The sequence below is a fragment of the Physella acuta genome, unplaced genomic scaffold (assembly GCF_028476545.2).
Source record: "Physella acuta isolate Inbredline_101_S28 unplaced genomic scaffold, ASM2847654v3 ptg000012l, whole genome shotgun sequence".
Classification (NCBI taxonomy): Eukaryota; Metazoa; Mollusca; class Gastropoda; family Physidae; genus Physella; species Physella acuta.
Window position 1 is genome coordinate 518,280 of NW_026731532.1, and position 25,035 is coordinate 543,314.

Below are 25,035 nucleotides of genomic sequence, written 5' to 3' on the forward strand. Positions count from 1 at the left end.
ACACCTCGAACCTTCTCAACACGAGATCTTCTCTTCGTCCGTGGGGCCCTCTGATACGCCGAATGAAGTCTCCAGTTGGAGGGTGAATTCCTTGACCAAATACTTGACTCGCGGGCAAATCTGGACGCTTCGATTCCCTGTGATTCTGTCAATATTTACGAGTTCCAATATCCCGGGTAGACAGGCCATGACGTCACGACGTCTCGCGCTGGAGCGCGGTGCCCGAGGAAATGTTTCCAAACAATTTACTAGCCGGTCGTTTCGGTAGCCGGTCGCTATACTAGCCGGTCGTTTCGGTAGCCGGTCGCTATACTAGCCGGTCGTTTCGGTAGCCGGTCGCCATACTAGCCGGTCGTTTCGGTAGCCGGTCGCCATACTAGCCGGTCGTTTCGGTAGCCGGTCGCCATACTAGCCGGTCGTTTCGGTAGCCGGTCGTTTCGCTAGCCGGTCGTTTCGCTAGCCGGTCGTTTCGCTAGCCAGTCGCTCCGCTAGCCAGTAGCCAAACTAGCCGGTCGTTTCTCTAGCCGGTCGGTTTTTTAGCCGGTCGCTATGTGTGCTAGTCGTTTCGCTAGCCTGTCGCTATTCAAGCCGGTATTTCTCCAACCGGTTGCCATGCTTGCCGGTCGTTTCTTCAACCGGTCGCTATACCCGCCAGCCCTTTCTCTAGCGGTCGCTATGCTTGCCGGTCTTTTCTCTAGCCGGTCGCTCTGCATTGCCGGTCTTTTCTCTAGCCGGTCACAATGACTTTGTATCGAGTACTTTTTACTTCTCCCATCCTACATGTGTCACGTCACAATCCCGGTCAACATAAGACCCGGCCGTCGAAGTAGTTTCTCCACCAACATCACAGTTCACACACTAGACAAGAGCTTGAGGGACTAGCAACACTGGCTCTACTATACATGCCCGAAAGACACTGCCCGAAGTCCTTTTTTCACGAATAGACGTTTGCCCGAATGTTATAAAAGCTCGAATCGACGTTTGTCAAAATGTACATGCATATAATGTTCGGACAAATGTCAATGCGGGCAAACGTCCATTTAGGAAAACCTCCATTTGGGCAAACGTCTATTTGGGCAAACGTCCTTCGGGCAAACGTTAGGCTCCCATCAACAGCAGATCCCTGTTTGTTCGTGTTTATTAACTCTTTTTTCAGTCGAGTTATTTACAACAAAAAATATTCAATTTGTATTTAACTTACACAGTGTTCTAAGGCCTCACTTACGCTTAAGAACTAGGATTTTGATCAGCATCCAAATACAATAACTGCATTTTGGGGTTTTACTTTTATCGAATCAAAATAACGGATTGGTGGTGTTATTTGTTGTTTTTTTTTAAATAAAAAAGTTTGAAACTGTTAAAATGAAACAAAAAAACTAAGTCTTTTATTATGGTAAAATGATAAGCTTTTCTACGTTTTTATTGCACTTGTCTTATTATGTAGGGTTATTTTGTTGCACGTTATTTATCTGAGACAGTTTTTTTTCCTCGTGAAAATGAGGTAACAAAAGAGCAATTAATCCCATACATATTCATGGGTTTTGTTAGCTACATCTAGGAGAACGAGACGAATTGGATGGAGGGGGGTCATTAAAGAAAATAACATGGGACCCCCCCCCCCCCCAAACCTAATACGTCACGTGACTCGATGTTTCTAAAAATAACGCCCCACAGTTTGCCGATCAGCTGACAGTAATTGTCACGTTACCAATCCATCCTGGCCCACAGTCGTGTGTCCCAATCACCCTCAAAAAAATCTGGCACAGTGCAACACCCCAGTAGGGGAACAGTTTGTTAAGGGGGGAGGGAGGAAGTCGGGAATCACCCGTAATTTATAGTTTGTGTCGCCCGGACCGTGAATCCTAATAAATATTCACCAGCTAACGAGCTCTAATCAGAGGTTATCGTCCGACATGATACACAGCAAGGACGACGGCTAAAACGCCGATAGATTTTCGTGGAGGAATTAGATCTTTCATTAAACCGATCCGTCTGCTTTGGCGATGAGCGGGGAATACAAGAACAAATGTACGCTTTCCGATTAATCAACCGTTCCGGATCGAATCCCGCTGAGAATATAAATCTTGGAGCGAATATTTGATGTTGACACACCGAATGTTTTGTGCCGTTCAGTTTAGAGATTACATACACCGGAAGTACGTCATGTTTTCTGATCTCTGCTAATACGATTGGTAGTGTTCTGAGTTAGAGACTGTATGTCGTGGGTTTGGGTTTGTTTCTGGTCGGGCTAGTAAGCCCATGGTTGTTAATCTGGAAAGTCCCGAGTTCGAACCTTGGGGCAGATGAGGCTCGTTAGATGGAAGACGGCAACCTTTCTACCTGTGAAAACTACGAAATCAAAGGAAAGGACAACGAAAGGACAAAATGACAGTTTTGTTGTGAAGTGTCACGGTTTTCGTCACCCTTTTATGTCTGTAGTGTTACTGTGATGGTACGAAAGTTTTAAGATGAATGAATGATGACAGAAATATCCAACACAGGTTCCAGTTCAAATATCAAATGTTCTTTATTGAATTATGAAATCAAGTTTCTACCTAACTAGCTTATTCTATACTCTCTACTGTTTACTACTACTGCTAACTGTTCACTATACTACTAACTACACACTCCCATGACCAATCTTAACACTAACTTTCTGTTCCCTAGCTCTGCAAATTACGACCGTCTCTAACCGCTTCCTAACACCTTCTCTACTCTTCGCTAACTACCTATCAACTGCTGGCCTTTCTCTCTACTGACCCACGCCTCAGTGGTCAGCTGACCGTCCCACGTGACCGGTCAGTTTTACGTGCTTTTATTGGTCTCTCTCTGACCAACTCGCTATAGCCTGTTTCTGCTATCTACCTGAGCTCTCCGACGCAACCTTGCGTCATCACAGTTACTAATTCACGGTATTTTTGTCAGGGCAAATATCATTCTATTATGTATGTTGTGTTACCAACTCACAGCTGTGTAGTGTTGTGTTTGTTATGAATGAGAGATATGGACAGGGTCGTAGGGCAATGTACGCAGAACATGACGGCGTTGTTACTTTCATCTTTTTAATTACAGTACACTTACACGAAACATATCCACGAAGACAAACGAATACATCCACTCACTAACACGACAGTACGAAGACTGACTTCAACTCCTCCCCTAAACCAAATTATACTCTCACACGTCGTATCCTTACTTGCCTCGTCACATTCAACATCTTTTATTGATATAGCACATTCCACTACACACATACTCTCAAACCCATTCAGTACACTAAAATACCACTCACAACAGTGTTACTAACTCACAATCAGAGGCGTATCCAGGTTTTCGTTGTAGGGGGAGCGAAATGAACCAAAAAAGGCGCCGAATTTTTAACACGTTCTATTTACGTGTATTATATATATATATATATATATATATATATATATATATATATATATATATATATATATATATATATATATATATATATATATATATAATTACTAGCTGCATGTCATTACTTCGCTATGATGTAAAATAAATTGCAAGTAGCACTTGAAGAAATAAGAAAATACACACAATGTAGGCCGACAAAACAAAAATCAATCTAAACAACATATATATATATATATATATATATATATATATATATATATATATATATATATATATATATATATATATATACACTACAACCAAAAACAATACACGCAACACAATCTGTTTTGTAATTCTTGTAAAAAAAATTTAACATAACAATTCCTGGGACATTAATTAAGACATACGAAATAGGGGAAATAATCACTCTCTTAGTATAAATTTGAATATATATCTACATATTTAATTATAAGTGTCAAAACAAATCAATAATTACTTTAGAAGGTAATAAAGTTTTTTAACAGTATTCGTGTTTACAAAAATGTTTTGTCTGCAATCAGAATTAAACATATCGTCATCATAAATGCTAAAGTATTACAGCATAATGAACGTTTTTTAAATGAGAGTTGGTATAAAAACACGCGTTAAAACATATTAGAAAAACATTCGGAATAATAGCTTACATTTATCTACAATATCGGTCTTATAGTTCAGATCATACACCTTTTAATTAACTACTGCTTTTTGTGTTCTTTAAAGATCATTTTTTAACATAGTGATCAGGTATGGGTTAGATCACCTTTTTGCTGGTAATTGCAAAAATAATATTCACAGAGTTTTGCCTGTTTTCAAAGCTATGATTCTGGCGGCATGGTAATTTGGTACATCGTTACGCGTTTTCCCAAATGTACTTAACAGATCAGTTCGGGGTGTGTTGGGGGGGGGGGGGGTCAACTTCATTCACCACTGCCGGTCACTTTAGGTCAATTATCCAACCCAGTGTATACCTAGGTGTGACATTAATGTCGCTCTACACAATTGTGGTGGTGAGGTGTGTGAATGGGGGTGGGGTGGGTGGGATAACCAACTCAGCATGAACATAGCGTCAGTTTTTAGATGACTGTTCTAAACATACATATTCAATTACACATATACTGATTCAGAAATAGATTTAAATAAGTAGCAGTGGTATTATGACAATATTTTTTTTACAGGGGGGGGGGTCCATGAGGGGGGGGGGGGAGGGGGGTTGTAACTGTTTTATATAATTTGTAATCGTAACCACTATCACCCAAACTGTCAAAATACTACTACTTCATGGTGATGACGTTGTTGACCTTGTCGAAATGTCCACACCACTACGCAGTTTGCCCATAAATAAATTTAAATAGAGGTGCCACATCAGTTGTATTTGTGTCTGTATTGTATTGTTTTAAATTAATTACACTATTAAAACTGTATATATAAAGTAATTATGTGTGAAGATTTATGTATAATATTTTCTAGATCAATTATTCTTAAGCAAATACATTTTACAGTTGCCTTAAACTTAACACCCCTCTTGCCAAGTGGTACTACCTGTAGAGGTTTTTTTAAAATTGCAATGCATCGTAATGGTTATTTTTAGAATGACTAACTTGATACAGCTGTTAATACGTGTTGTAAACGTAGACGCTACTAGACTAGTACAATTCTGCTTAATTGCTGCATGAAAAGAAATCTTGTGATTTACATAGACGTGCAAATTTTTTAAAATTTTTTAACAAAAATCACTGTTTAAAACTTTGAGTTTAAAAAGTTTCCAAAAAGGCGCCACTTTGCTGAAAATGGCCAGAGGGGGAGCGGCCGCTCCCCCTGCTCCCCCCCCCTGCGTACGCTACTGCTCACAATGTTGATGTGTTGGATTACTAACTCACAGTTTTTATGTGCTGTGGTGTGTTACTAACTCACAGTTTTGATGTGTTGTATTACTTCATTTTTGATGTGTTGTATTATTAACTCACAGTTGTGTATTGCGTTACTAACTCACAGTTTTGTGGTGTTGTGTTACTAACTCACAATTTTGTGGTGTTGTGTTGTGTTGTGTTACTAACTCACAGTTTGTGGTATTGTGATGTATTGTGCTACTAACTCACAGTTTTGTGGTGTTGTATTGTGTTACTAACTCACAGTTTGGGGTGTTGTATTGTGTTACTAACTCACAGTTTTGTAGTGTTGTGTTGTGTTACTAACTCACAGTTTTGTTGTGAAGAGAAACGTCACCCTTGTACCAATCACGACACTACAATGTATGACAGCATTTCTGACAATTGCGCAACACGGGGCAGGGGAAGCTACTCTAATTGAGCTAATCTATCACAGAATTCGCATCATTCGTCGCCTTATCGGTCCGCCCTACAAAGGATAAGTTATGTTGAACAGTAGAACATATAAGTTTTGGTTTCTTGTCATTTGATCATATAGGTTGGTTTTGCTGGCCAGTTTACCATATAGGGAACGGCGTGGTTGGGGGATGGAGCTTATGATTGCTAACACGAACGTCCGGAGTTCGAGACATTCAAACGTCTGCCCATTTAGATATGTTGAGTACCTGACTTAAGTTAGGGACACTAAGACGGCGGGACATAGTGCTGACCACACTATCCTCCTGTATGCCGAGGTCAATGAAACAAATGAACTCTACTTCATCTGCCCAATGTGTCTTGGGAGCGAACGTGAAATGGTGACGATGATACCATATAGGCTAGTGTTCATTCATCAGATGACTATATTGACTAATCGCTATTGGTCGTAAATTAGATAGGATTTGTTGGTCACTAATCCATGTAGATTAAGGACATTGCAACAGTAGAGCATGTTTGCTAAACAACTATGTTAAATATTCAAACTTTAAATTGTAGGGTTTTTTTTTAACATTTATAAATTTTAAAAACATTGTGGTTTATAATAATGATTCTACTTTGATCTTCTTAATAAGTAAAAATACTATAACACCGCCGCCTCAAATTTTGCTACATATTTATTTCAATGCCCAGTTGAAAAATTATTTTCAAATGAAATTTTGGCACTTCATTGAGTTTTGTGTTTTTTTTTTTTTTTTTTTTTTTTTTTTTTTTAAAACGTAGAACTGTCCATGTTCGGCCTTGTCCGTCCACACTGTGTATTGAGGACACTGGCGTCAATGACAGCCTTTATACCATGTCGGCTTTTTGTCACGATCCTATGATTTGTCATTTAGTGAGAGTGATACACTTGGACATTAAAGGTGCTTGAAGTATTGTTGCAATGAGCTGGAACAGCGAATCATATTAACTGTCTTTTTCCCATTCCAAGTTTATCAAAGTTATTATTATCAAAGATATTATTGAAAAAAACAACACGATGAAAACTGAGCTGTTTTAAACACTCCAATATATTGTACTTAATTATTTTAAATATTATATATATAAATATGACGGAATTAATACCGACGTACTTCAGACTAAATATGTTTACGCGTGTTTTAAATATTACCATATAAACTAGTCCAACCTACGCGCATATCTAAATGTTTACAATCCATTTAATTAATCGTATCTTTGTACTTTCTGAATACTTAATACACTATGTGCTTTTTTCTGTGACTTTTTTTCTGTGACTATGTTTTCCTGTGATTTTTCCCCCCTACAATCTCGCTAGCTATGCTGTAATACGGCGTGTACGTCTGTAGACAGTGTTATTTAGATCTGTTTGATTAACTCTATTAGATGCGGGCGAGGAACAGGAAAGTCGATAGATTGCTGTTTACATCCGCCGGCTTGGTAGACATAAACATGGTCGAACATCTAGAACAAGACGAAAATAGTCGATAATTTTGACTAGACGTAAACAGTCGATATTTTTTGGGATAAACAGTCTATATATCGGACTAGACAGTCGATATCTTGGACTAGACAGTCGATATTTTTTGGGATAAACAGTCAATAATTACTGGGATAATCAGTCAATATCTGGGACTAGAAATTGATATCTGGGACTAGACAGTTGATATTATAGACTACACAAATACAGTTGATATTATCGACTGGACCAAACAGAAATGAGATTTTTTGAATCTCACAACAATACTCAATATCTGAGAATGTATTTTATACATACATTTATACAATAAACTACCCATACACACACACACACACATATATATATATATATATATATATATATATATATATATATATATATATATATATATATATATATATATATATATATATATATATATATATCATACTCTTAAAAAGGTATCGATACTAAGAGATCTATTCACATACATTGTACACATTTCTAAACCTACGTCTACACATTTTGTAAACAAATCCATCTACACAAACCCTGCAACAAGACAACAACATCCCAGACCAGACAGACTCCACCAGACAGACTGCAGACCTGGCGCCATCACTGACCAGGAAGAATGAGCAGCAGCAATCAATGAACGCACGTGCTTTGTCTGGCGCGTGAGTGGCGAGATTCGTTTGTGGTGGTTTGATTGGGGTTTTAGGGTTCAGGGTTTTCATTATCTTCTGTTAGCGGTTAGGGTTTTGCTCTCTTCAGTTAGGGTTCGGGGTTATCATTCTCTTCTGTTAGGGTTTGGGGTTTTCATTCTCTTCTGTTAGGGTTTGGGGTTTTCATTCTCTTCTGTTAGGGTTTGGGGTTTTCATTCTCTTCTGTTAGGGTTTGGGGTTTTCATTCTCTTCTGTTAGGGTTTGGGGTTTTCATTCTCTTCTGTTAGGGTTTGGGTTTTTCATTCTCTTCTGTTAGGGTTTGGGTTTTTTATTCTCTTCTGTTAGGGTTTGGGTTTTTCATTTTCTTCTGTTAGGGTTTGGGTTTTTCATTTTCTTCTGTTAGGGTTTGGGTTTTTTATTCTCTTCCTTTAGGGTTCGGGGTTATCATTCTCTTCTGTTAGGGTTTGGGTTTTTTATTCTCTTCTGTTAGAGTTTGGGGTTTTGTTCTCTTTTGTTAGGATTTTCATTCTCTTCTGTTAGGGTTTTCATTCTCTTCTGTAAGGATTTTCATTCTCTTCTGTAAGGGTTTTCATTCTCTTCTGTAAGGGTTTTCATTCTCTTCTGTAAGGGTTTTCATTCTCTTCTGTAAGGGTTTTCATTCTCTTAGGGTTCGGGGTTTTCATTCACTTTTGAGTTTGGGTTAGGTGTTTTGTTTCTATCTAACCCTTTTTAGTGAGGTATTTTATACAATGGACACTCCCGGTGTGGAAGTCTTGGGCTGATGCTAGCCCCTGCTCCGTCCCGTGGGGGGGGGGGGGGGGTAGAAGAATTTCTTATTTTGGTGTCCTTGGCTAAATATCTTTTCTCAGAGGACCAGCATAGAGAAGATAGGGGGGGGGGGGTCTATGTAAGAGTTCAGCTGTCGTGGAACGCTATTTCTTCAAGGATGTAGGGGGGGGGGGGTAGAATTGTGTGACGGCGTACACAGTTGGATTATATAGGTGGTGGAGAGGGGGCCGGGCAGAGGCGTAGCGAGGGGGGCGGGGGGGGGGGGGGGAACATATGGTCCCGGGCGCCGACCTTAGGGGGCGCCAAAATGGGTTGGAAAAACAAATTGAAAGTTTGAGGGGGGGATGCAAACCAAAATTTCGAGGGGGGGTGCAAATCGAAAGTTTGTCCCCGGGCGCAGGGAAGGGTCGCTACGCCTCTGGGGGCGGGAGTATTGTGTGACTGTGTGCACCATAGAATAATAAGTTTGGTGGATCTGGCGTGTTGTGATGATGTACGTCTATTGTGGTGCGTCACGTCGCTTATTAAGGTTACTGCTAATTAACGTGCACGCCTCCCGTCTTCTCTGGATTATACATTCAAATGTATTTATATTCGTGAGAGGTTTCAGTGGTTTACTGAATGGTAAGTTTACAATGGTATCGATGGACGGAATATTTTTTCTGATCACCGGTTTCTGTTTTATAAATGTATGACTCAATCGAACTACCTTTTGTTTAAGGTTTAATTAATTATTAAGTTAATTTTTATTATGTTAATCGTTACGGGTCAGTTGTAGGTTAGATTAGAATAGGTTAGAATAGTTCAGAACGTAGGGGAGCGGTGTGTGTGAATACAGTTCACCCCGGTGTGTTTAGGTATTGTTATCCCAAGGTCAAGTGCGGGTATAAAAGCTGGAGTGAACGATTTTAAGGGGGTTGTTGGTAGCGGCTAGGGTCGAGGGCTTGTTGGTAGCGGCTAGGGTCTTGTTGGTAGCTGCTAGGGTCGAGGGCTTGTTGGTAGTGACTAGGGTCGAGGGCTTGTTGGTAGCGGCTAGGGACGAGGGCTTGTTGGTAGCGGCTAAGGTTGAGGGCTTGTTGGTAGCTGCTAGGGTCGAGGGCTTGTTGGTAGTGACTAGGGTCGAGGGCTTGTTGGTAGCGGCTAGGGACGAGGGCTTGTTGGTAGCGGCTAGGGTCGAGGGCTTGTTGGTAGCGGCTAGGGTCGAGGGCTTGTTGGTAGCGGCTAGGGACGAGGGCTTGTTGGTAGCGGCTAAGGTTGAGGGCTTGTTGGTAGCTGCTAGGGTCGAGGGCTTGTTGGTAGTGACTAGGGTCGAGGGCTTGTTGGTAGTGACTAGGGTCGAGGGCTTGTTGGTAGTGACTAGGGTCGAGGGCTTGTTGGTAGCGGCTAGGGTCTTGTTGGTAGCTGCTAGGGTCTTGTTGGTAGCTGCTAGGGTCGAGGACGTGTGGTTTTATAAAGATGACATATTTAAAAAAAACAGGTTTGAACAGTGCCTTGAATCGTGTTTGGAGAACGAAAGGTCGATCGTAACATTTTTGAGGTCTTCATTCACATTAATCACATTTTCCTCCTGTAAATGCCTTACCCTCTTTATTTATTCTTGGCGTCGGTATCGGTAGTTTCTATATTTTCGTTGTTTTTTTCCCTTCAATTTCTAGCACTGCGAGTGGTCGCCCTTTTGGGATCTTTCTGGAAGATTCCGGTGGTCACGTGGGCGCCCCTCAACAGGGAGGTCATCGAGCACAGTCGGAGAGATGACGTCATGTCCACCTTTGGGTCATTTGAAGATTTGGCTCGCTCGGCCGTTGTCGTCATGAGGCATTTGAGATGGACGAAAATTGGTGAGCTGCGTTGTTTTTTGTCGGTGGCCCTTTGATTTAGTTTTTTTTTTATTAAAGCCCTTGTTCGTTTTTTTACTTTCTCGTATATACGAAGTATAGAGAAAGTCTTGTAATCGTGCAAAAAAAAAAATCGAGATTTTTGCAAATCTCGACGTTTTGCATCTCACTGATACGGAAAAACATAATTTTGCAATCTTGTCCGTATGTCTGTGTGTCTGTGTGTGTGTGTGTGTGTGTGTGTGTGTGTGTCCGTGTGTAAACACGATAACTTGAGTACCGTTACAGCTAGGTTGATGAAATTTCATATATAAGTATTTAATCAAAATCGTAGATCCGTATCAACTTTTGAGCGATTTCCGATAACCGGAAGTGGTACTTTTCCTACTATGAATTTTTCAAAAGCCTATAACTTGAGTACTATTTCAGATAGATAAATGAAATTTCATACGTAAGTAAAAGATCTAATTCTCTACCTTCTATTAAATTTTGAGTCATTTCCGTTGACCGGAAGTAGTTATTTACGCTACTTCCGATTTCTCAAAAAACTAATGTAAATTTTAAAAGTAATAATAATATTGCGCACTATTATGCGCTTTTTTATTTCGCGTTCACTTGGTGTGCAATTAATTTGTCTACGAGATTTTATTCTATTTTTAAAACTTTAAGTATTTAAAATGGATTAAAAATCATGTCTATAGCCCGAGTTCCCATCCCCTGTTATTTTATATAAGAATATTCGAGAAAGTTTAGGGGAGATCACTCCCGGTTTATTTTGTTTGTCGTTGGCGCTTCGCTTTAGTTGTTGATTGGGCCACTTATTCGTTTTGTTACTTTTTTTTGTCGGTGGCCCCTTTGCTTTAGTTGTTTATTGGGCCCCTTTTTCGTTTTTTTTTTTGTCGGTGGCCCTTTGCTTTAGTTGTTTATTGGAACCCTTGTTCGTTTTTGTTTGTTTGTGATGGCCCGTTGTTATTGTTGTTTTATTGGACCGCTTTTGCGTTTGGTAGATTGTATGGATCCATGCTTGTTGTATTTAATGTTGGGCCCATTGCTTGTTTGGTTGCTTTGTCGACCCTATGCTCAGGTTCGTTGTGGGCAGAGTTTCTTTCATGTATCTTTTCGGGGGGGGGGGCACTGTTCCACTCCCCTCCCCCACCCCAAACGCCCCGTATCACAACCACTTCCAACCCTCAAACGAAAAAAATAATTATATCGAAAATAATAATACTTTTACCAGTGCCCTCTTCCACCGAAAAACTTAGTACGCCCCCCCCCCCCATCCCAGAAGTTTCAAGTCCCCCATCCCCCATAGAAAACAATGTCCGAAAGAAACACTAATTGTGAGACTCTTTACAGTTTGGCTGCTTGGGAGGCAACGTGCTTGTTTTGTTTATTATGGGGGCCCTTGCTTACATGGTTGATTGCTTCGCCTTTTCTTGTTTTGTTAATTGTGGGTCCTTGATTGTTTTGTTAGTTGTCTTGCCCGGGATTGGGTGATTGCTGGGACCTTTGTTTAGGCTAACAGTTAGCTTGATTGAATTAAATAGCGAGGCGCTTACCTGACTTGATTTACGGACTGATTGTTGATAGGCACCAACGTTTTGTTATTGCTTGGATCTCATGTTTGGTTGTATAAAAACCCCTTCCTTTTGTTGAGGACTGGTCCACTTCTTGAAATTTAGGAGGGTTTGTCTATAGTTTTTTTTTTTTTTGAAAACCTGGGCTCCATCTTAAACCCACTTGTTTAATACCTTGGCCCTACATTTAATTAATCAAACATGTTACAGGCCTAAGTTATTTATCCCCTTGTCCGATTTTATAGGCTTACGATAAGGGAGACAACTCAACACAGCTTTTATTTTATTTAAAAATTAATAAAACAATCGAGAGTTACGGAACTTTGTCTCTCCTCGCCAGCCATCCTGTACGACGAGGACGGCGTGTGTGAGTTCTTGAAGGAAGAGATCCTACAGTTCCTGCAAGCCGGGGATCACGTGACCGAGGCGGCGGTGGTCAGGCTACGTGCGGGGGATCTCAAGCCGCTGACTGAAGGGCTGAGACGTGTTAAACAGCTGACCAGGAGTGAGTACATAGAAGCCAGGGTGTAGCTCACAATCACCCAGGAGCACTTTATTTAATCGTATACCGCTTTCTCAGAACCAGACTGTTCTAACTATACTTTTGTTCACAACAAGGTTTTACATTTGTGTTATCGTATATCGCTTTCTCAGAACCAGACTAATCTAACAACAGTTTTGTTCACAAGAAGGCTTTGCATTTGTGTCCTCGTATATCGTTTTCCCAAAACCAGACCGTTCTAACTACACTTTTGTTGATTACTAGGCTATACAATATGATTGTGTTATCGTATATCGCTTCCCCAGAACCATACTGATCTATAAGGCTTTACATTTGTGTTTTATTATATTAAGCACTTATTGAAAAGAAACAAGCACTGCAATGGTGTTAAGAGATATGACCAAAAATAGTTTTACCACAATACTTTGTTCATATCATCATCTTTTCCCGTTCGTGCCTAAGACACTTGGGGCAGATGAAGTAAAGTTCATCTGCTTCTATATGAAAGGGTAATGTGGTCAGCCCAGCTGCCTTTGTTTAACTTACGTGAGTTGGGTACCCATCAGAGCTGGGTGGACTCGTGACATTCTACTGACTTCAACCCGGATTCGTACTCGAAACTTTTCGGGTTAGCAGTCTAGCTCTCTACCGCTAGGCCACGCTATCCCATATGATACTTTGTTGGATATTGGGGAAAAAATTGTATAAATTTAAAAAAATAAAAATAAAAGAGAACATTCTAGTTCTAGGGAAGAGATGTATACAATAAACCAACTACCACTAGCCAAAATTTTTTCGTTATAGATAAACCAACTACCACTAACCAAAACTTTTCAGTTAACAATACACCAACTACCACTAACCAAAACTTCCTAGTTATAGATAAACCAACTACCTCTAACCAAAACTTCTCAGTTAACAATAAACCAACTACCACTAACCAAAACTTCTCAGTTAACAATAAACCAACTACCACTAACCAAAACTTCTCAGTTAACAATACACCAACTACCACTAACCAAAACTTCCTAGTTATAGATAAACCAACTACCTCTAACCAAAACCTCTCCGTTAACAATAAACCAACTACCACTAACCAAAACTTCTCAGTTAACAATAAACCAACTACCACTAACCAAAACTTCTCAGTTAACAATAAACCAACTACTACTAACCAAAACTTCTCAGTTAACAATAAACCAACTACCATTCACCAAACCTTCTCAGTTAACAATAAACCAACTACCGCTAACCAAAACTTCTCAGTTAACAATACACCAACTACCTCTAACCAAAACTTCTCAGTTAACAATACACCAACTACCATTAACTAAAACTTTCCAGTTAAAATACACCAACTACCACTAACCAAAACTTCTCAGTTAACAATACACCAACTACCTCTAACCAAAACTTCTCAGTTAACAATACACCAACTACCATTAACTAAAACTTTCCAGTTAAAATACACCAATTACCACTAACCAAAACTTCTCAGTTAACGATACACCAACTACCATTCACCAAAACTTCTCAGTTAACAATTCACCAACTACCATTAACCAAAACTTCTCAGTTAACAATTAACCAACTACCACTAACCAAAACTTCTCAGTTAACAATACACCAACTACCACTAACCAAAACTTCTCAGTTAACAATACACCAACTACCATTAACCAAAACTTATCAGTTAACAATCAACCAACTACCACTAGCCAAAACTTCTCAGTTAACAATATACCAACGACCATTAACCAAAACTTCTCAGTTAACAATACACCAACTACCATTAACCAAAACTTCTCAGTTAACAATAAACCAACTACCACTAACCAAAACTTCTCAGTTAACAATAAACCAACTACCACTAACCAAAACTTCTCAGTTAACAATAAACCAACTACCATTAACCAAAACTTCTCAGTTAACAATACACCAACTACCACTAGCCAAAACTTCTCAGTTAACAATATACCAACGACCATTAACCAAAACTTCTCAGTTAACAATACACCAACTACCACTAACCAAAACTTCTCAGTTAACAATTCACCAACTACCATTAACCAAAACTTCTCAGTTAACAATAAACCAACTACCACTAACCAAAACTTCTCAGTTAACAATAAACCAACTACCACTAACCAAAACTTCTCAGTTAACAATAAACCAACTACCATTAACCAAAACTTCTCAGTTAACAATACACCAACTACCACTAACCTAAACTTCTCAGTTAACAATACACCAACTACCACTAACCTAATATCTATTAACGATTATCCAACTTCTACATCACTTCTCAGTTAACAATTAACCAACCACCACTAACCAAAACTTCTCACTTAACAATGCACCAACTACCACTAACCAAAACTTCTCAGTTAACAATACACCAACTACCACTAACCTAATATCGATTAACGTTTATCTAAATTCTACATCACCACTAAAGCTCTGGTCGTCTGTTCCCAACCAATCACCATGGAAACCATCCTACAGGAAGCGGAAGTGCTGGACATGACTTCCGGCTACTACGCATTTTTGTACCTCAACTTCGACATCACCCCGATGGCCAAAGTTCCGTCCAAAAAAAATTCCCAGCGAAATCTGTTGGCCACGGTGCTCCAGCTTGGCCACTTTCCTTTCCCGGCCATCGTGGCCACCTCGAGCACTCAGCGGAGGAGCGGCTCATCAAGAGATGACTTGTACATCAGGACACAGGTCAGTTCTTAAAATAATTGTTTCACAATTGATGCACACGTTGATTAACTAGGCTCATATATGTCAATGGCTGACGGGGTGGGGTGGTAGAGCATATCGTTGCTGACCCGAAAGTCTCGAGTTCGGATCCCGGGCTTGAGTTTATGCTATCCCTGAGTTCACCCAGCTGTGGTGGGTACCTGACGCATGTTAGGAAATGTAAATGTAAATATTATGCCGAGGTCGCAGAAACAGATGAACTCTACTTCACCTGCTACATGGACAGGGTATCTTAAAATTGGTATCCCCGAGAAATATATTTAACTCAAATTACAATCAAACAGACCTATGCGAGCAGGTATAATCGAAAGGAACAATTTTAAAATTATACCCAAGACTCTTCAAGTTGTTTTTTGTTTTACTCCGTTATTTTTGTATTGTTTTTTTTTTCTTTTCTTTTTAAAGAAAACTTTTTTAAAAACCTGACGTCATATCTCGACTGTTAAAGTTTTTAATCCAAAATGTTAACCAAAACGTCACATCACTCCCCTTTCCTCAACCCATCCATCCATGTGACTCGACCACATTCTTCCCCTCTAGTCTGCTCCACCCCCCCCCCACCCCACAACAAGTTATATCTGTGGTGGTGTTAGATAATGTTTTAAAGGTTCGAACCCTTGCCTCCCCAGATGATGTTGGCGCCCTACCTCCACGACGCCATTCTTCTTTCTGTGATGTCGTCAGCCAGTCGACAGCTCGGCCGTCAATTACCAGGTGAGTGGGATTTAACGGGAATGTAATAGGATGTAATGGGATGTAATGGGAATGTAATAGGATGTAATAGGTTGTGACTGTAATGTATTGGGTTGTAACGGGATATACTCGGAATATAACGAGGATGTTATGGGATGTAACGGGAGGTAATAGAATGTAATGGGAATGTAACAATAATGTAACTGGATGTTATGGGTTGTAATAGAATGGCATGGGATGTAATGGGGATGTAACAATAATGTAACGGGAATGTAATGAGAATGTAACGAGAGCGTGACTGAACTATGACATCAACATGACGAGATTACACCTGACTACAACGACACTGTTCCAGTAAAAAGCGAGATTAAAAGGGGTCATCAATAAACGACAGCACACTTTTTTAAATGGAGTCTTATCCTCGCCTTCCCCATTGTCACATATCGTCACAAAAAAAACATATTCCCCTAAAATGACGTCACCAATATCCCTAAACAAGGATATCTTTATAAAATATTTACTGACCTTGATGAACATTAAGTATTTTGATCCATTTTTTCTTACTATTTACATAACAAGTTGTTTAAATGCGAAATAAATACCAAAATTTTGTTCCTTTTATTTATATTTTTTGTTTATAATACAACAGTTTCTAGTCACACTTTCTGAAAATCTCCCCGCTCCCCTCGTCGCAGATAGTCACGACACCCCCCTCTGAAAGTGGCAGTGTTTATGGACGACCTTTATACCAATAATGTAGAGACATTAAGTCAAAATATATCAGCAATGTTAAACTATGACATTAACAGCAAGGCCTATACTTTCACTATGTATTGATGACCCACTACAACCTCAACCAACTTGATAACAAGATCTACATTCTTGTTTATCCTGTACCTACCACCCAAATCCACGTACCTTCCCCCTGGTGTTTATTCTGTACCTAACCTACCCCCACCCCCACCCCACGTACCTTCCACAGCCCTACCCACGGGCCAGTACCCGAAGACAGGCCCCCTGGTTTTTGTTCTGTACCTAACCTACCCCCACCCCCACGTACCGTCCACAGCCCTACCTACGGGCCAGTACCTGAAGACAGGCCCGCTGGTATTTGTTCTGTACCTAACCTACCCCCACCCCCACGTACCGTCCACAGCCCTACCCACGGGGCAATACCTGAAGACAGGCCCCCTGGAGTTTGACGCCCACGGAACCAGGAGGACCAACCACTCACTGCTCTACTCACAGTCCGTCGTCGCCATGGTAACAGCAGAAGCCGAGCTCCTGCAGCTGGGGGCCATCGCCTGGCCCAACGGCCCAGTGCCCACGTCAGACCTGGACTGTCATTTCCCGGGGAAAATTTGTACAGGTAAATCAAATGTGTACATGCATTGTAAAGTGTGTACTCGTACATTTTGTACAGGTTAATACATCATCAAATGTGTACATGCATTGTAAAGTGTGCACTCGTACATTTTGTACAGGTGAATACATCATAAAATGCGTACAAGTTAATTTTGTACAGGTAAATTCATCACAACATATGTACATGTATTGTAAAGTGTGTACAGGTACATTTTGTACAGGTAAACACACAACACAGCAAGATTTTTAAGTTCAATTAATTACAAAAGTGTGTACAAGTAAATACGTCATACATTGTGTACAGGTATATAAATCATAAAGTGAGTACAGGTAAATATATCATAAATTGTTTACATGTAAATATATCACGCATTGATTGGTTACAGGTAAATAAATCACTAAATATGGACTTTATATATTTTGGACACGAAAATTTTGTACTGATAAATGCATTACATATTTCATACAGGTAAAACATCATATAGTAATTTATCTTCGTGCCGGTTAAAAATGCCACAAATTGTCCGTATCTTGAAATCTTTTATAAATTGTACGCAAGCTAAAACATCGAAATCTTAAAGCAGGTGAATTATCACAAAATACAGGTGTAGTAATAACAAAATGTGTACAGGATACGAGTTATAAGTGCGTACATAAAACACATCACAAATGTGTACTTCAGCTTTTAAAACCGCAAATCTCTCTGTGACATTAAAAAAATGGCTAAAAAATAAAACGACACTTTGACCGGATAGTTTTGTGATCCTATTGATCGCCCGTTTCACATTTCTTAAGCGTGAGCGCTTAATTTTTTTGGACAGGGTCTTCTGGGTGAGCCGGGTTTATTTTTAGTCAGGTGGGCTCGTGGGTTGGGGGGGGGTCGAATTTGTGCCAGTGCCTAGAGCATTAGACACACGCACACCCCTCCATTCCTTCACACTCTTCCTCCACTCCACCATTCCACCATTCCATTCCACTCCTCTATTCCACCATTCCATTCCACTCCTCCATTCCACTCCTCCATTCCACTCCTCCATTCCACTCCTCCATTCCACTCCTCCGTTCCACTCCTCCATTCCACTCCTCCATTCCACCATTCCATTCCACTCCTCCATTCCACTCCTCCATTCCACTCCTCCATTCCACCACTCCACTCCACTCCTCTATTCCACTCCTCCATTCCACCACTCCACTCCACACCTCTATTCCACTCCTCCATTCCACCACTCCACTCCTCTATTCCACTCCTCCATTCCACCACTCGTCTCTTTTCTCCCTCCAATTCGCACCTCTTTCTTCACCCTCCCCCCACCCCTCCCCGAACCTCCTCCGCCCACACCTCCTTCATCTACGCCACCTCATCCATCACAACCCACCCCCATCTCAACCCCCCTCCACCCTCCACCTATCATATCCTCATCTCCATTACAAAAAAAACTATACCAAAAAAATCTCATCCCAGTCTTATCACTCGAGAAGCAACCCAATATCATTTTTTAATCGCTCATCATTTTCAAACCAATCACAGCCGCTAGAGACAGACTCGATGCTAAACAGAGCTGACAATTCTAGGCAGAGGCGAGGGCTACCCGGAGCTCGATCCCCGTTCTGGTCCAATCCATCAAAATATGAGCCGCGGCAGCTATAGCGAGGCGGGCGTCTTATTAGGAGGTTAAGCTGCTCAAAGCCAATCGGTGTCCATAGCGATTAACATTGATTTGTTGGACAATTTCAGATATCGTGGGCGTCGTCGCTGGCGTGGTGGTGGGCGGTGTATTGTTGGTGGGTGTGCTCATTGCTGCCATATTCCTGTACAGGTGGGTAAACTCAACTTTTTATAAACGTCTGACCATACTGCAACTGATCATATTACATCTGACCAAACACAATGTTTTTTCAAATCAATGATACAACTATTTTATCTGTTCGTTTTCTTCGCTTTACGTAGAAGAAGCATTTACATATATCAATATTCCAACCATTACATGAAACTAATCTACTAAGGTCAACCATTACTTCTTCTGATGCGTAGCTTAAGTATGGAACACCTTGCGCGTCACTTTTTGTTTTTTAAACAATAAACGTTATTTAGAAATAAGTCACCTTCTTGCAGTGTTTCTTCCAGACTTTTTTTCTCCGGGGGCGGACTTAAATTTCCGAGGGAGGGGGACACTGTTAAAAGTATATATTTTCAATATAACTTCCATTTCGTTCGGGGGGGGGGGGGGGCGGTAGACTTTCTTTCCGAAGAGATTCCTGGAAGAAACTCTGCCTTCTCGAGTCTCATAGTTTGGCAGATGTTTAGAGTCCATGCATTGTTTAGCTGACCTCGGAAAATGAATGGACAGTGTTGTCAGTTCTTCTATGCCTTTACTTTTCCCTAACTTGAGTTAGCTATCTAACCGAGCTGGGTGAGCTGACGGAGGCTAAAATGATCTCGCGACGGGAAATCAAACTCGAGAGTTTCGGTTTCGCGATCGTTCGCAAACTGTAGATATTTGGCTTTACAACTAAAGATCAGTCCTGGTAATGTGAGGGATCGGAAAAGTAAAAAAAATAAGTCCATCCCGCATCTAGTCGTGTATGTTCGCCCCTCCCCCCTCTTCCATTCGACCCGTGGGTAAAAGGAGCAGTCAAAAACCCTTGTCGTCTGGCAGGAAACACAGGCAGCAGACGGTGGACGGCAACAAGGACTGGCTCGTGGACGACAAGGACGTCAAGCGCCGGAAGGTGAAGGCCATCGGCAACATGACCTTCAGCAACGGCAACACCTGCAACGGCAGCACCAAGAAGCGGCTGGTCAGAATGGTGAGTAGTGGCTAGCAGTATCAAGTAGTGGCTAGCAGTATCAAGTAGTGGCTAGCAGTATCAAGTAGTGGCTAGCAGTACCAAGGTTAGTAGTGGCTAGTAGAATCAAGGTGAGTAGTGGCTAGTTGTATCAAGGTGAGTAGTGGCTAGTTGTATCAAGGTGAGTAGTGGCTAGTTGTATCAAGGTGAGTAGTGGCTAGTTGTATCAAGGTGAGTACTAGATGTTGATGAGTACCAAGATGAGATATGAGTACTACCACAATGAGTACTAGATGCTGAGTAGTACCAAGATGAGTACTAGATGTTGATCAATACTAAGATGAGTACTAGATGCTGAGTAGTACCACAATGAGTACTAGATGCTGAGTAGTACCAAGATGAGTACTAGATGTTGATCAATACTAAGATGAGTACTAGATGCTGCCTATGGTCGTGCATGTTTAGGAAGAAAGCAATGATAGTGTGCAGATGTTTTATAACACACTCTGCCGTATAGTATTCCATGTTGTGTTCAGCCAGTTTAAGTTGCTAGAGTTAGGGTTTACTAGAGTGTTGCACTATATTGGATTAAATTAAGGTCAATGTTAGCATAGGTCACAATTAGTGCCGCGTCACGTGGATTTAAAACTAGGGTCAAGATTAGGGCTAGGCTTATAGCTCGGTCAATGATATAATTTGGGCAAGTCAATATTACATTCCATCCAGACCCGTATATTTGGCTCGTTAATCTTTCATTCAGTTTTTACCATTAATTTTTTTCTAGAGTCGTAGTCGTTAGGTACTTACAGTAATGTATCAAATTTCTCTATGTGGGCAGTAGTATTGCCAGCTTCAGTATAACTAATAACCCTCGCCCTAATCTTAACCTTGCCTAAATCTATATGACCTTACCCCCAAACCCAAACTTTAACCGTAGTTCTAATTTTGCATCTAAAGACGCCTGAAAGAAACACTTCGTATCATTTATTCTACTAAAGTAAACTTTTTTAGGTTCTTATTTTCCTTTAGGAGCCAGCGAGTCATTGCTTGGTAGCATTAATGCAGACGTGTGTCGTTTAAATTACAGCGAACCAACATTGATTATTCAAAAGTTTAAATCACTTATTATTGTATCGCATAACATCGAGCGAACATTATCAAATGACTTATTATTCTACCTACTCTTTTCCCTTCGTTGCTCATGACAAATGAGCTGAGTTTCTTCCAGCCACCCCCCCCCCCCCCCCCTCCCCCTATCGAAATGGAATTTATATAGAAAATATCTACTTTTAACAGTGTCCGCCCCCCCCCCCCCCGGAAATTTTAGTTTCCCCCTACCTCCCCCGTCCCGAAATTTCAAGTGCCCCCCCCCCCCTCTCCGGAAAAAAAAGTCTAGAAGAAATGCTGGAAATAAGATTTTTACTTCTAATTAAAACCAAATTATTTCTTTCGTTAAGATAGCCTCACATCTGGTGGTATAAGTTTTCATGCAAACATTGCGTCACTTCTTGTGAAGGTCACCATTGTTTAGTAAGGACGGCGTCAATGCTAGGCGGAGTCTCTGACGCCAGCAGAAGTATCCCAATGTAAAAAAAAAAAATCTCTCGAGGCACAAAACCAGAGGTCAGCCTGTGGCCCGGGGGTGTGGCATTGTCCACGGTGGCTAATTGAATACAGGATTTGACATTTCCTACGGTGGGCATAGTCACGTGACGTCACCGCGGGGAGGGCAGTGAGGGGAGAGGGGGGGGGGGGGGGGGGTAAGAAAGAAAACAAAAGTCTAACTTGAGTTTCAAAATTTTTAGCCTAGTAAATAAAAGAATGAGTTTAGATTATTTTCCATTATAATAGCTTATGATGTAAACTTTATGGGTTTTTTTACATTTATATCTGTAGCTTTAAGTAAAAAGTAAAGAACCATCTTTACTTTTAGTGAACATTTTTGACTGATGAAGTAAAGTTCTTGTTTCTTTGCCCAGCCGCTTTTACCTTCCCTAACATGAGCTAGGTACTCATCATTGCTGGGTGGACTCAGGGACGTTCTACTGACTTGGACCCGGATTCGAACTCGAGACCTTCGGTAAAAGATCTCGATTCTTGATTTTTTGTATTAAATTAAAGACCATCGTTGGGTATCTTGTTTTTTGTAGCTGTCGTGTTAGGGCCACGGCTATGTTGTTGTATTACAGTAGCTTCTCGGGGTAGAAGGGGGGGGGGGGGGGAGCAAATATACTTAACTCTGGACCTTCATCGTCTCAATCTGTATCTTTAACTAACCTTAACCCTAAACCTAAAACCACAATCGCTTAAAACTAACGCTGCGATAAACCGAACTATGTTCTCCTGGTACCCTGTAACGGAAAAGATGTTTTTTTATTTAACCAGGAAACCCGAGGCACGTTGGGACTGGGGTCAAACTGTAGCCTGGACAAAACGATGCTCTACGCTCCCATAGGGAACTATAAGGTGAGAGTTATAGGGAACTATAAGGTGAGGGTTACAGGGAACTATAAGGTGAGAGTTATAGGGAACTATAAGGTGAGAGTTATAGGGAACTATAAGGTGAGAGTTATAGGGAACTATAAGGTGAGAGTTATAGGGAACAATAAGGTGAGAGTTATAGGGAACTATAAGGTGAGGGTTACAGGGAACTATAAGGTGAGAGTTATAGGGAACTATAAGGTGAGAGTTATAGGGAACTATAAGGTGAGAGTTATAGGGAACTATACGGTGTTATAGGGAACAATAAGGTGAGAGTTATAGGGAACTATAAGGTGAGAGTTATAGGGAACTATACGGTGTTATAGGGAACAATAAGGTGAGAGTTGGGTAACTTTAGGGAACTATAAGGTGAGAGTTATAGGGAACTATAAGGTGAGAGTTATAGGGAACTATAATGATAAGAGTTATAGGGAACTATAAGGTAAGGGTTATAGGGAACTATAAGGTGAGAGTTATAGGGAACTATAAGGTGAGAGTTATAGGGAACTATAAGGTGAGAGTTATAGGGAACTATAATGATAAGAGTTATAGGGAACTATAAGGTAAGGGTTATAGGGAACTATAAGGTGAGAGTTATAGGGAACTATAAGGTGAGAGTTATAGGGAACTATACGGTGTTATAGGGAACAATAAGGTGAGAGTTGGGTAACTTTAGGGAACTATAAGGTGAGAGTTATAGGGAACTATAAGGTGAGAGTTATAGGGAACTATAATGATAAGAGTTATAGGGAACTATAAGGTAAGGGTTATAGGGAACTATAAGGTGAGAGTTATAGGGAACTATAAGGTGAGAGTTATAGGGAACTATAAAGTGTTATAGGGAACTATAAGGTGAGAGTTATAGGGAACTATAAGGTGAGAGTTATAGGGAACTATAAGGTGAGAGTTATAGGGAACTATAAGGTGAGAGTTATAGGGAACTATAAGGTGTTATAGGGAACTATAAGGTGAGAGTTATAGGGAACTATAAGGTAAGAGTTTTAATACAGTTGCCAAAAGTGAAGGCCGGTATGACCTTGACCTCTTGTTTTGCCATAGGTCTCATTGTTGACCTTGACCTCTTGGTTTAACTTTGACCTTGACCTCCCCAGGACATGGTTGTGGCCGTCAAACACGTGAGGTGGACGCACGTGCAGCTGAGCATGAAGGAGATGTTCCAGGACCTCAAGACGGTAAGCGGGTTGTCGGACTGGTTGGCGTGTGAGACTGGTTGGCGTGTGAGCAGTGTTTCTTCCATTCCAGACTTTTTTCTCCGGGGGGGGGCACTTAAAAATTTTCGGGGGCGGTAAACTTTCTTCGGGGGGGGGGGGGGGGGGCGGGGCGGACACTGTTAAAAATATATATTTTCTATATAAATTATATAAATTTCATTTCGTTCGGGGAGGGGGGGGGCGGAAGAGATGCCTGGAAGAAACTCTGAGTGTGAGACTGGTTGTTGTGTAAGACTGGGTTGGTGTGTGAGACTGGTTGGCGTGTCAGAATGGTTCACACATGAGACTCAAACATCTCATACATACGATAAACCACCCCGACATACCCCCACCCACCCCCACCCCCTAATCACCAAAAAAAACCAACCCACCGTCTATGTCCCCAGGTGAAGGAGCTCTCCCACGACAACGTCAACCAGTTTATCGGAGCCCACGTGTCGTCCACCCCGGGCTCCAGCTACGTGCTGTTCCGGTACTGCTCCAAGGGCAGCCTGCAGGACGTGCTGGAGAACGACGACATCAAGCTCAACTGGATGTTCAAGCTCTCCTTCGCCCTTGACCTTGCCAGGGTGAGTTGTGTTCAGTTCCGCCGTGAATGTTTACATTTAATTATTCTCAGGCTTAACGGTCAGGCTGGTTTGATGTCACTCGTTCACTAGTATCTTACCATGTGTTATTAAGAAACGATGGCACGTTTTTAAAGCGTTTTTTACCATCACTCCCCCATCTCACAATTCTTCTTCATAAGTCGACAGACCACCACTAAAGTAACCTCAACCAACCTCAAAGTTGCCATTTATTGTTTTTAAAAGAACACGAAATATGGAAACCGATTCAGTTTGTAACAGTTTATCACAGTTTGTTACATTACGTTTTTTAAAATGTAAAATGTATTTCCATACTTTCTGAAACCCCCCCCTTCCCCCTCGTCACAAGCCATCACAAAAGCCCTACCCCTTCCCCCCCCCCCCCCCCCCCACTCCCCCGTGGTGAACGGAAAAAAAGTCACAGGAAAATAAAACACCGAAAAAAGTCACAGTTTTTGCTAGGAAAAAGTCACAGAAAAAAAGTCACAATGGAAAAATTTTATCGGAAAAAAGTCACAGAAATAAAGTCACAAAAATCTTTTCAGAATTAATTTGATTTATTTGTTGATAATTA

General features: G+C 40.9%; 1 protein-coding gene across 1 annotated transcript in view; it reads left to right on the plus strand.

The window, feature by feature from the left end:
* LOC131934698 (atrial natriuretic peptide receptor 2) overlaps positions 1-25,035 on the plus strand; it is a 55,071-nt gene that overhangs the window by 7,964 nt on the left and 22,072 nt on the right. Inside the window, exons 2-11 of the mRNA XM_059290780.1 lie at positions 10,292-10,474; positions 12,389-12,553; positions 15,009-15,277; positions 15,946-16,030; positions 17,166-17,378; positions 19,110-19,191; positions 20,032-20,182; positions 22,547-22,627; positions 23,755-23,835; positions 24,261-24,443. Coding sequence (XP_059146763.1) covers positions 10,292-10,474; positions 12,389-12,553; positions 15,009-15,277; positions 15,946-16,030; positions 17,166-17,378; positions 19,110-19,191; positions 20,032-20,182; positions 22,547-22,627; positions 23,755-23,835; positions 24,261-24,443 — 1,493 coding nt within the window. The remainder of the gene's footprint in view (positions 1-10,291; positions 10,475-12,388; positions 12,554-15,008; positions 15,278-15,945; positions 16,031-17,165; positions 17,379-19,109; positions 19,192-20,031; positions 20,183-22,546; positions 22,628-23,754; positions 23,836-24,260; positions 24,444-25,035) is intronic.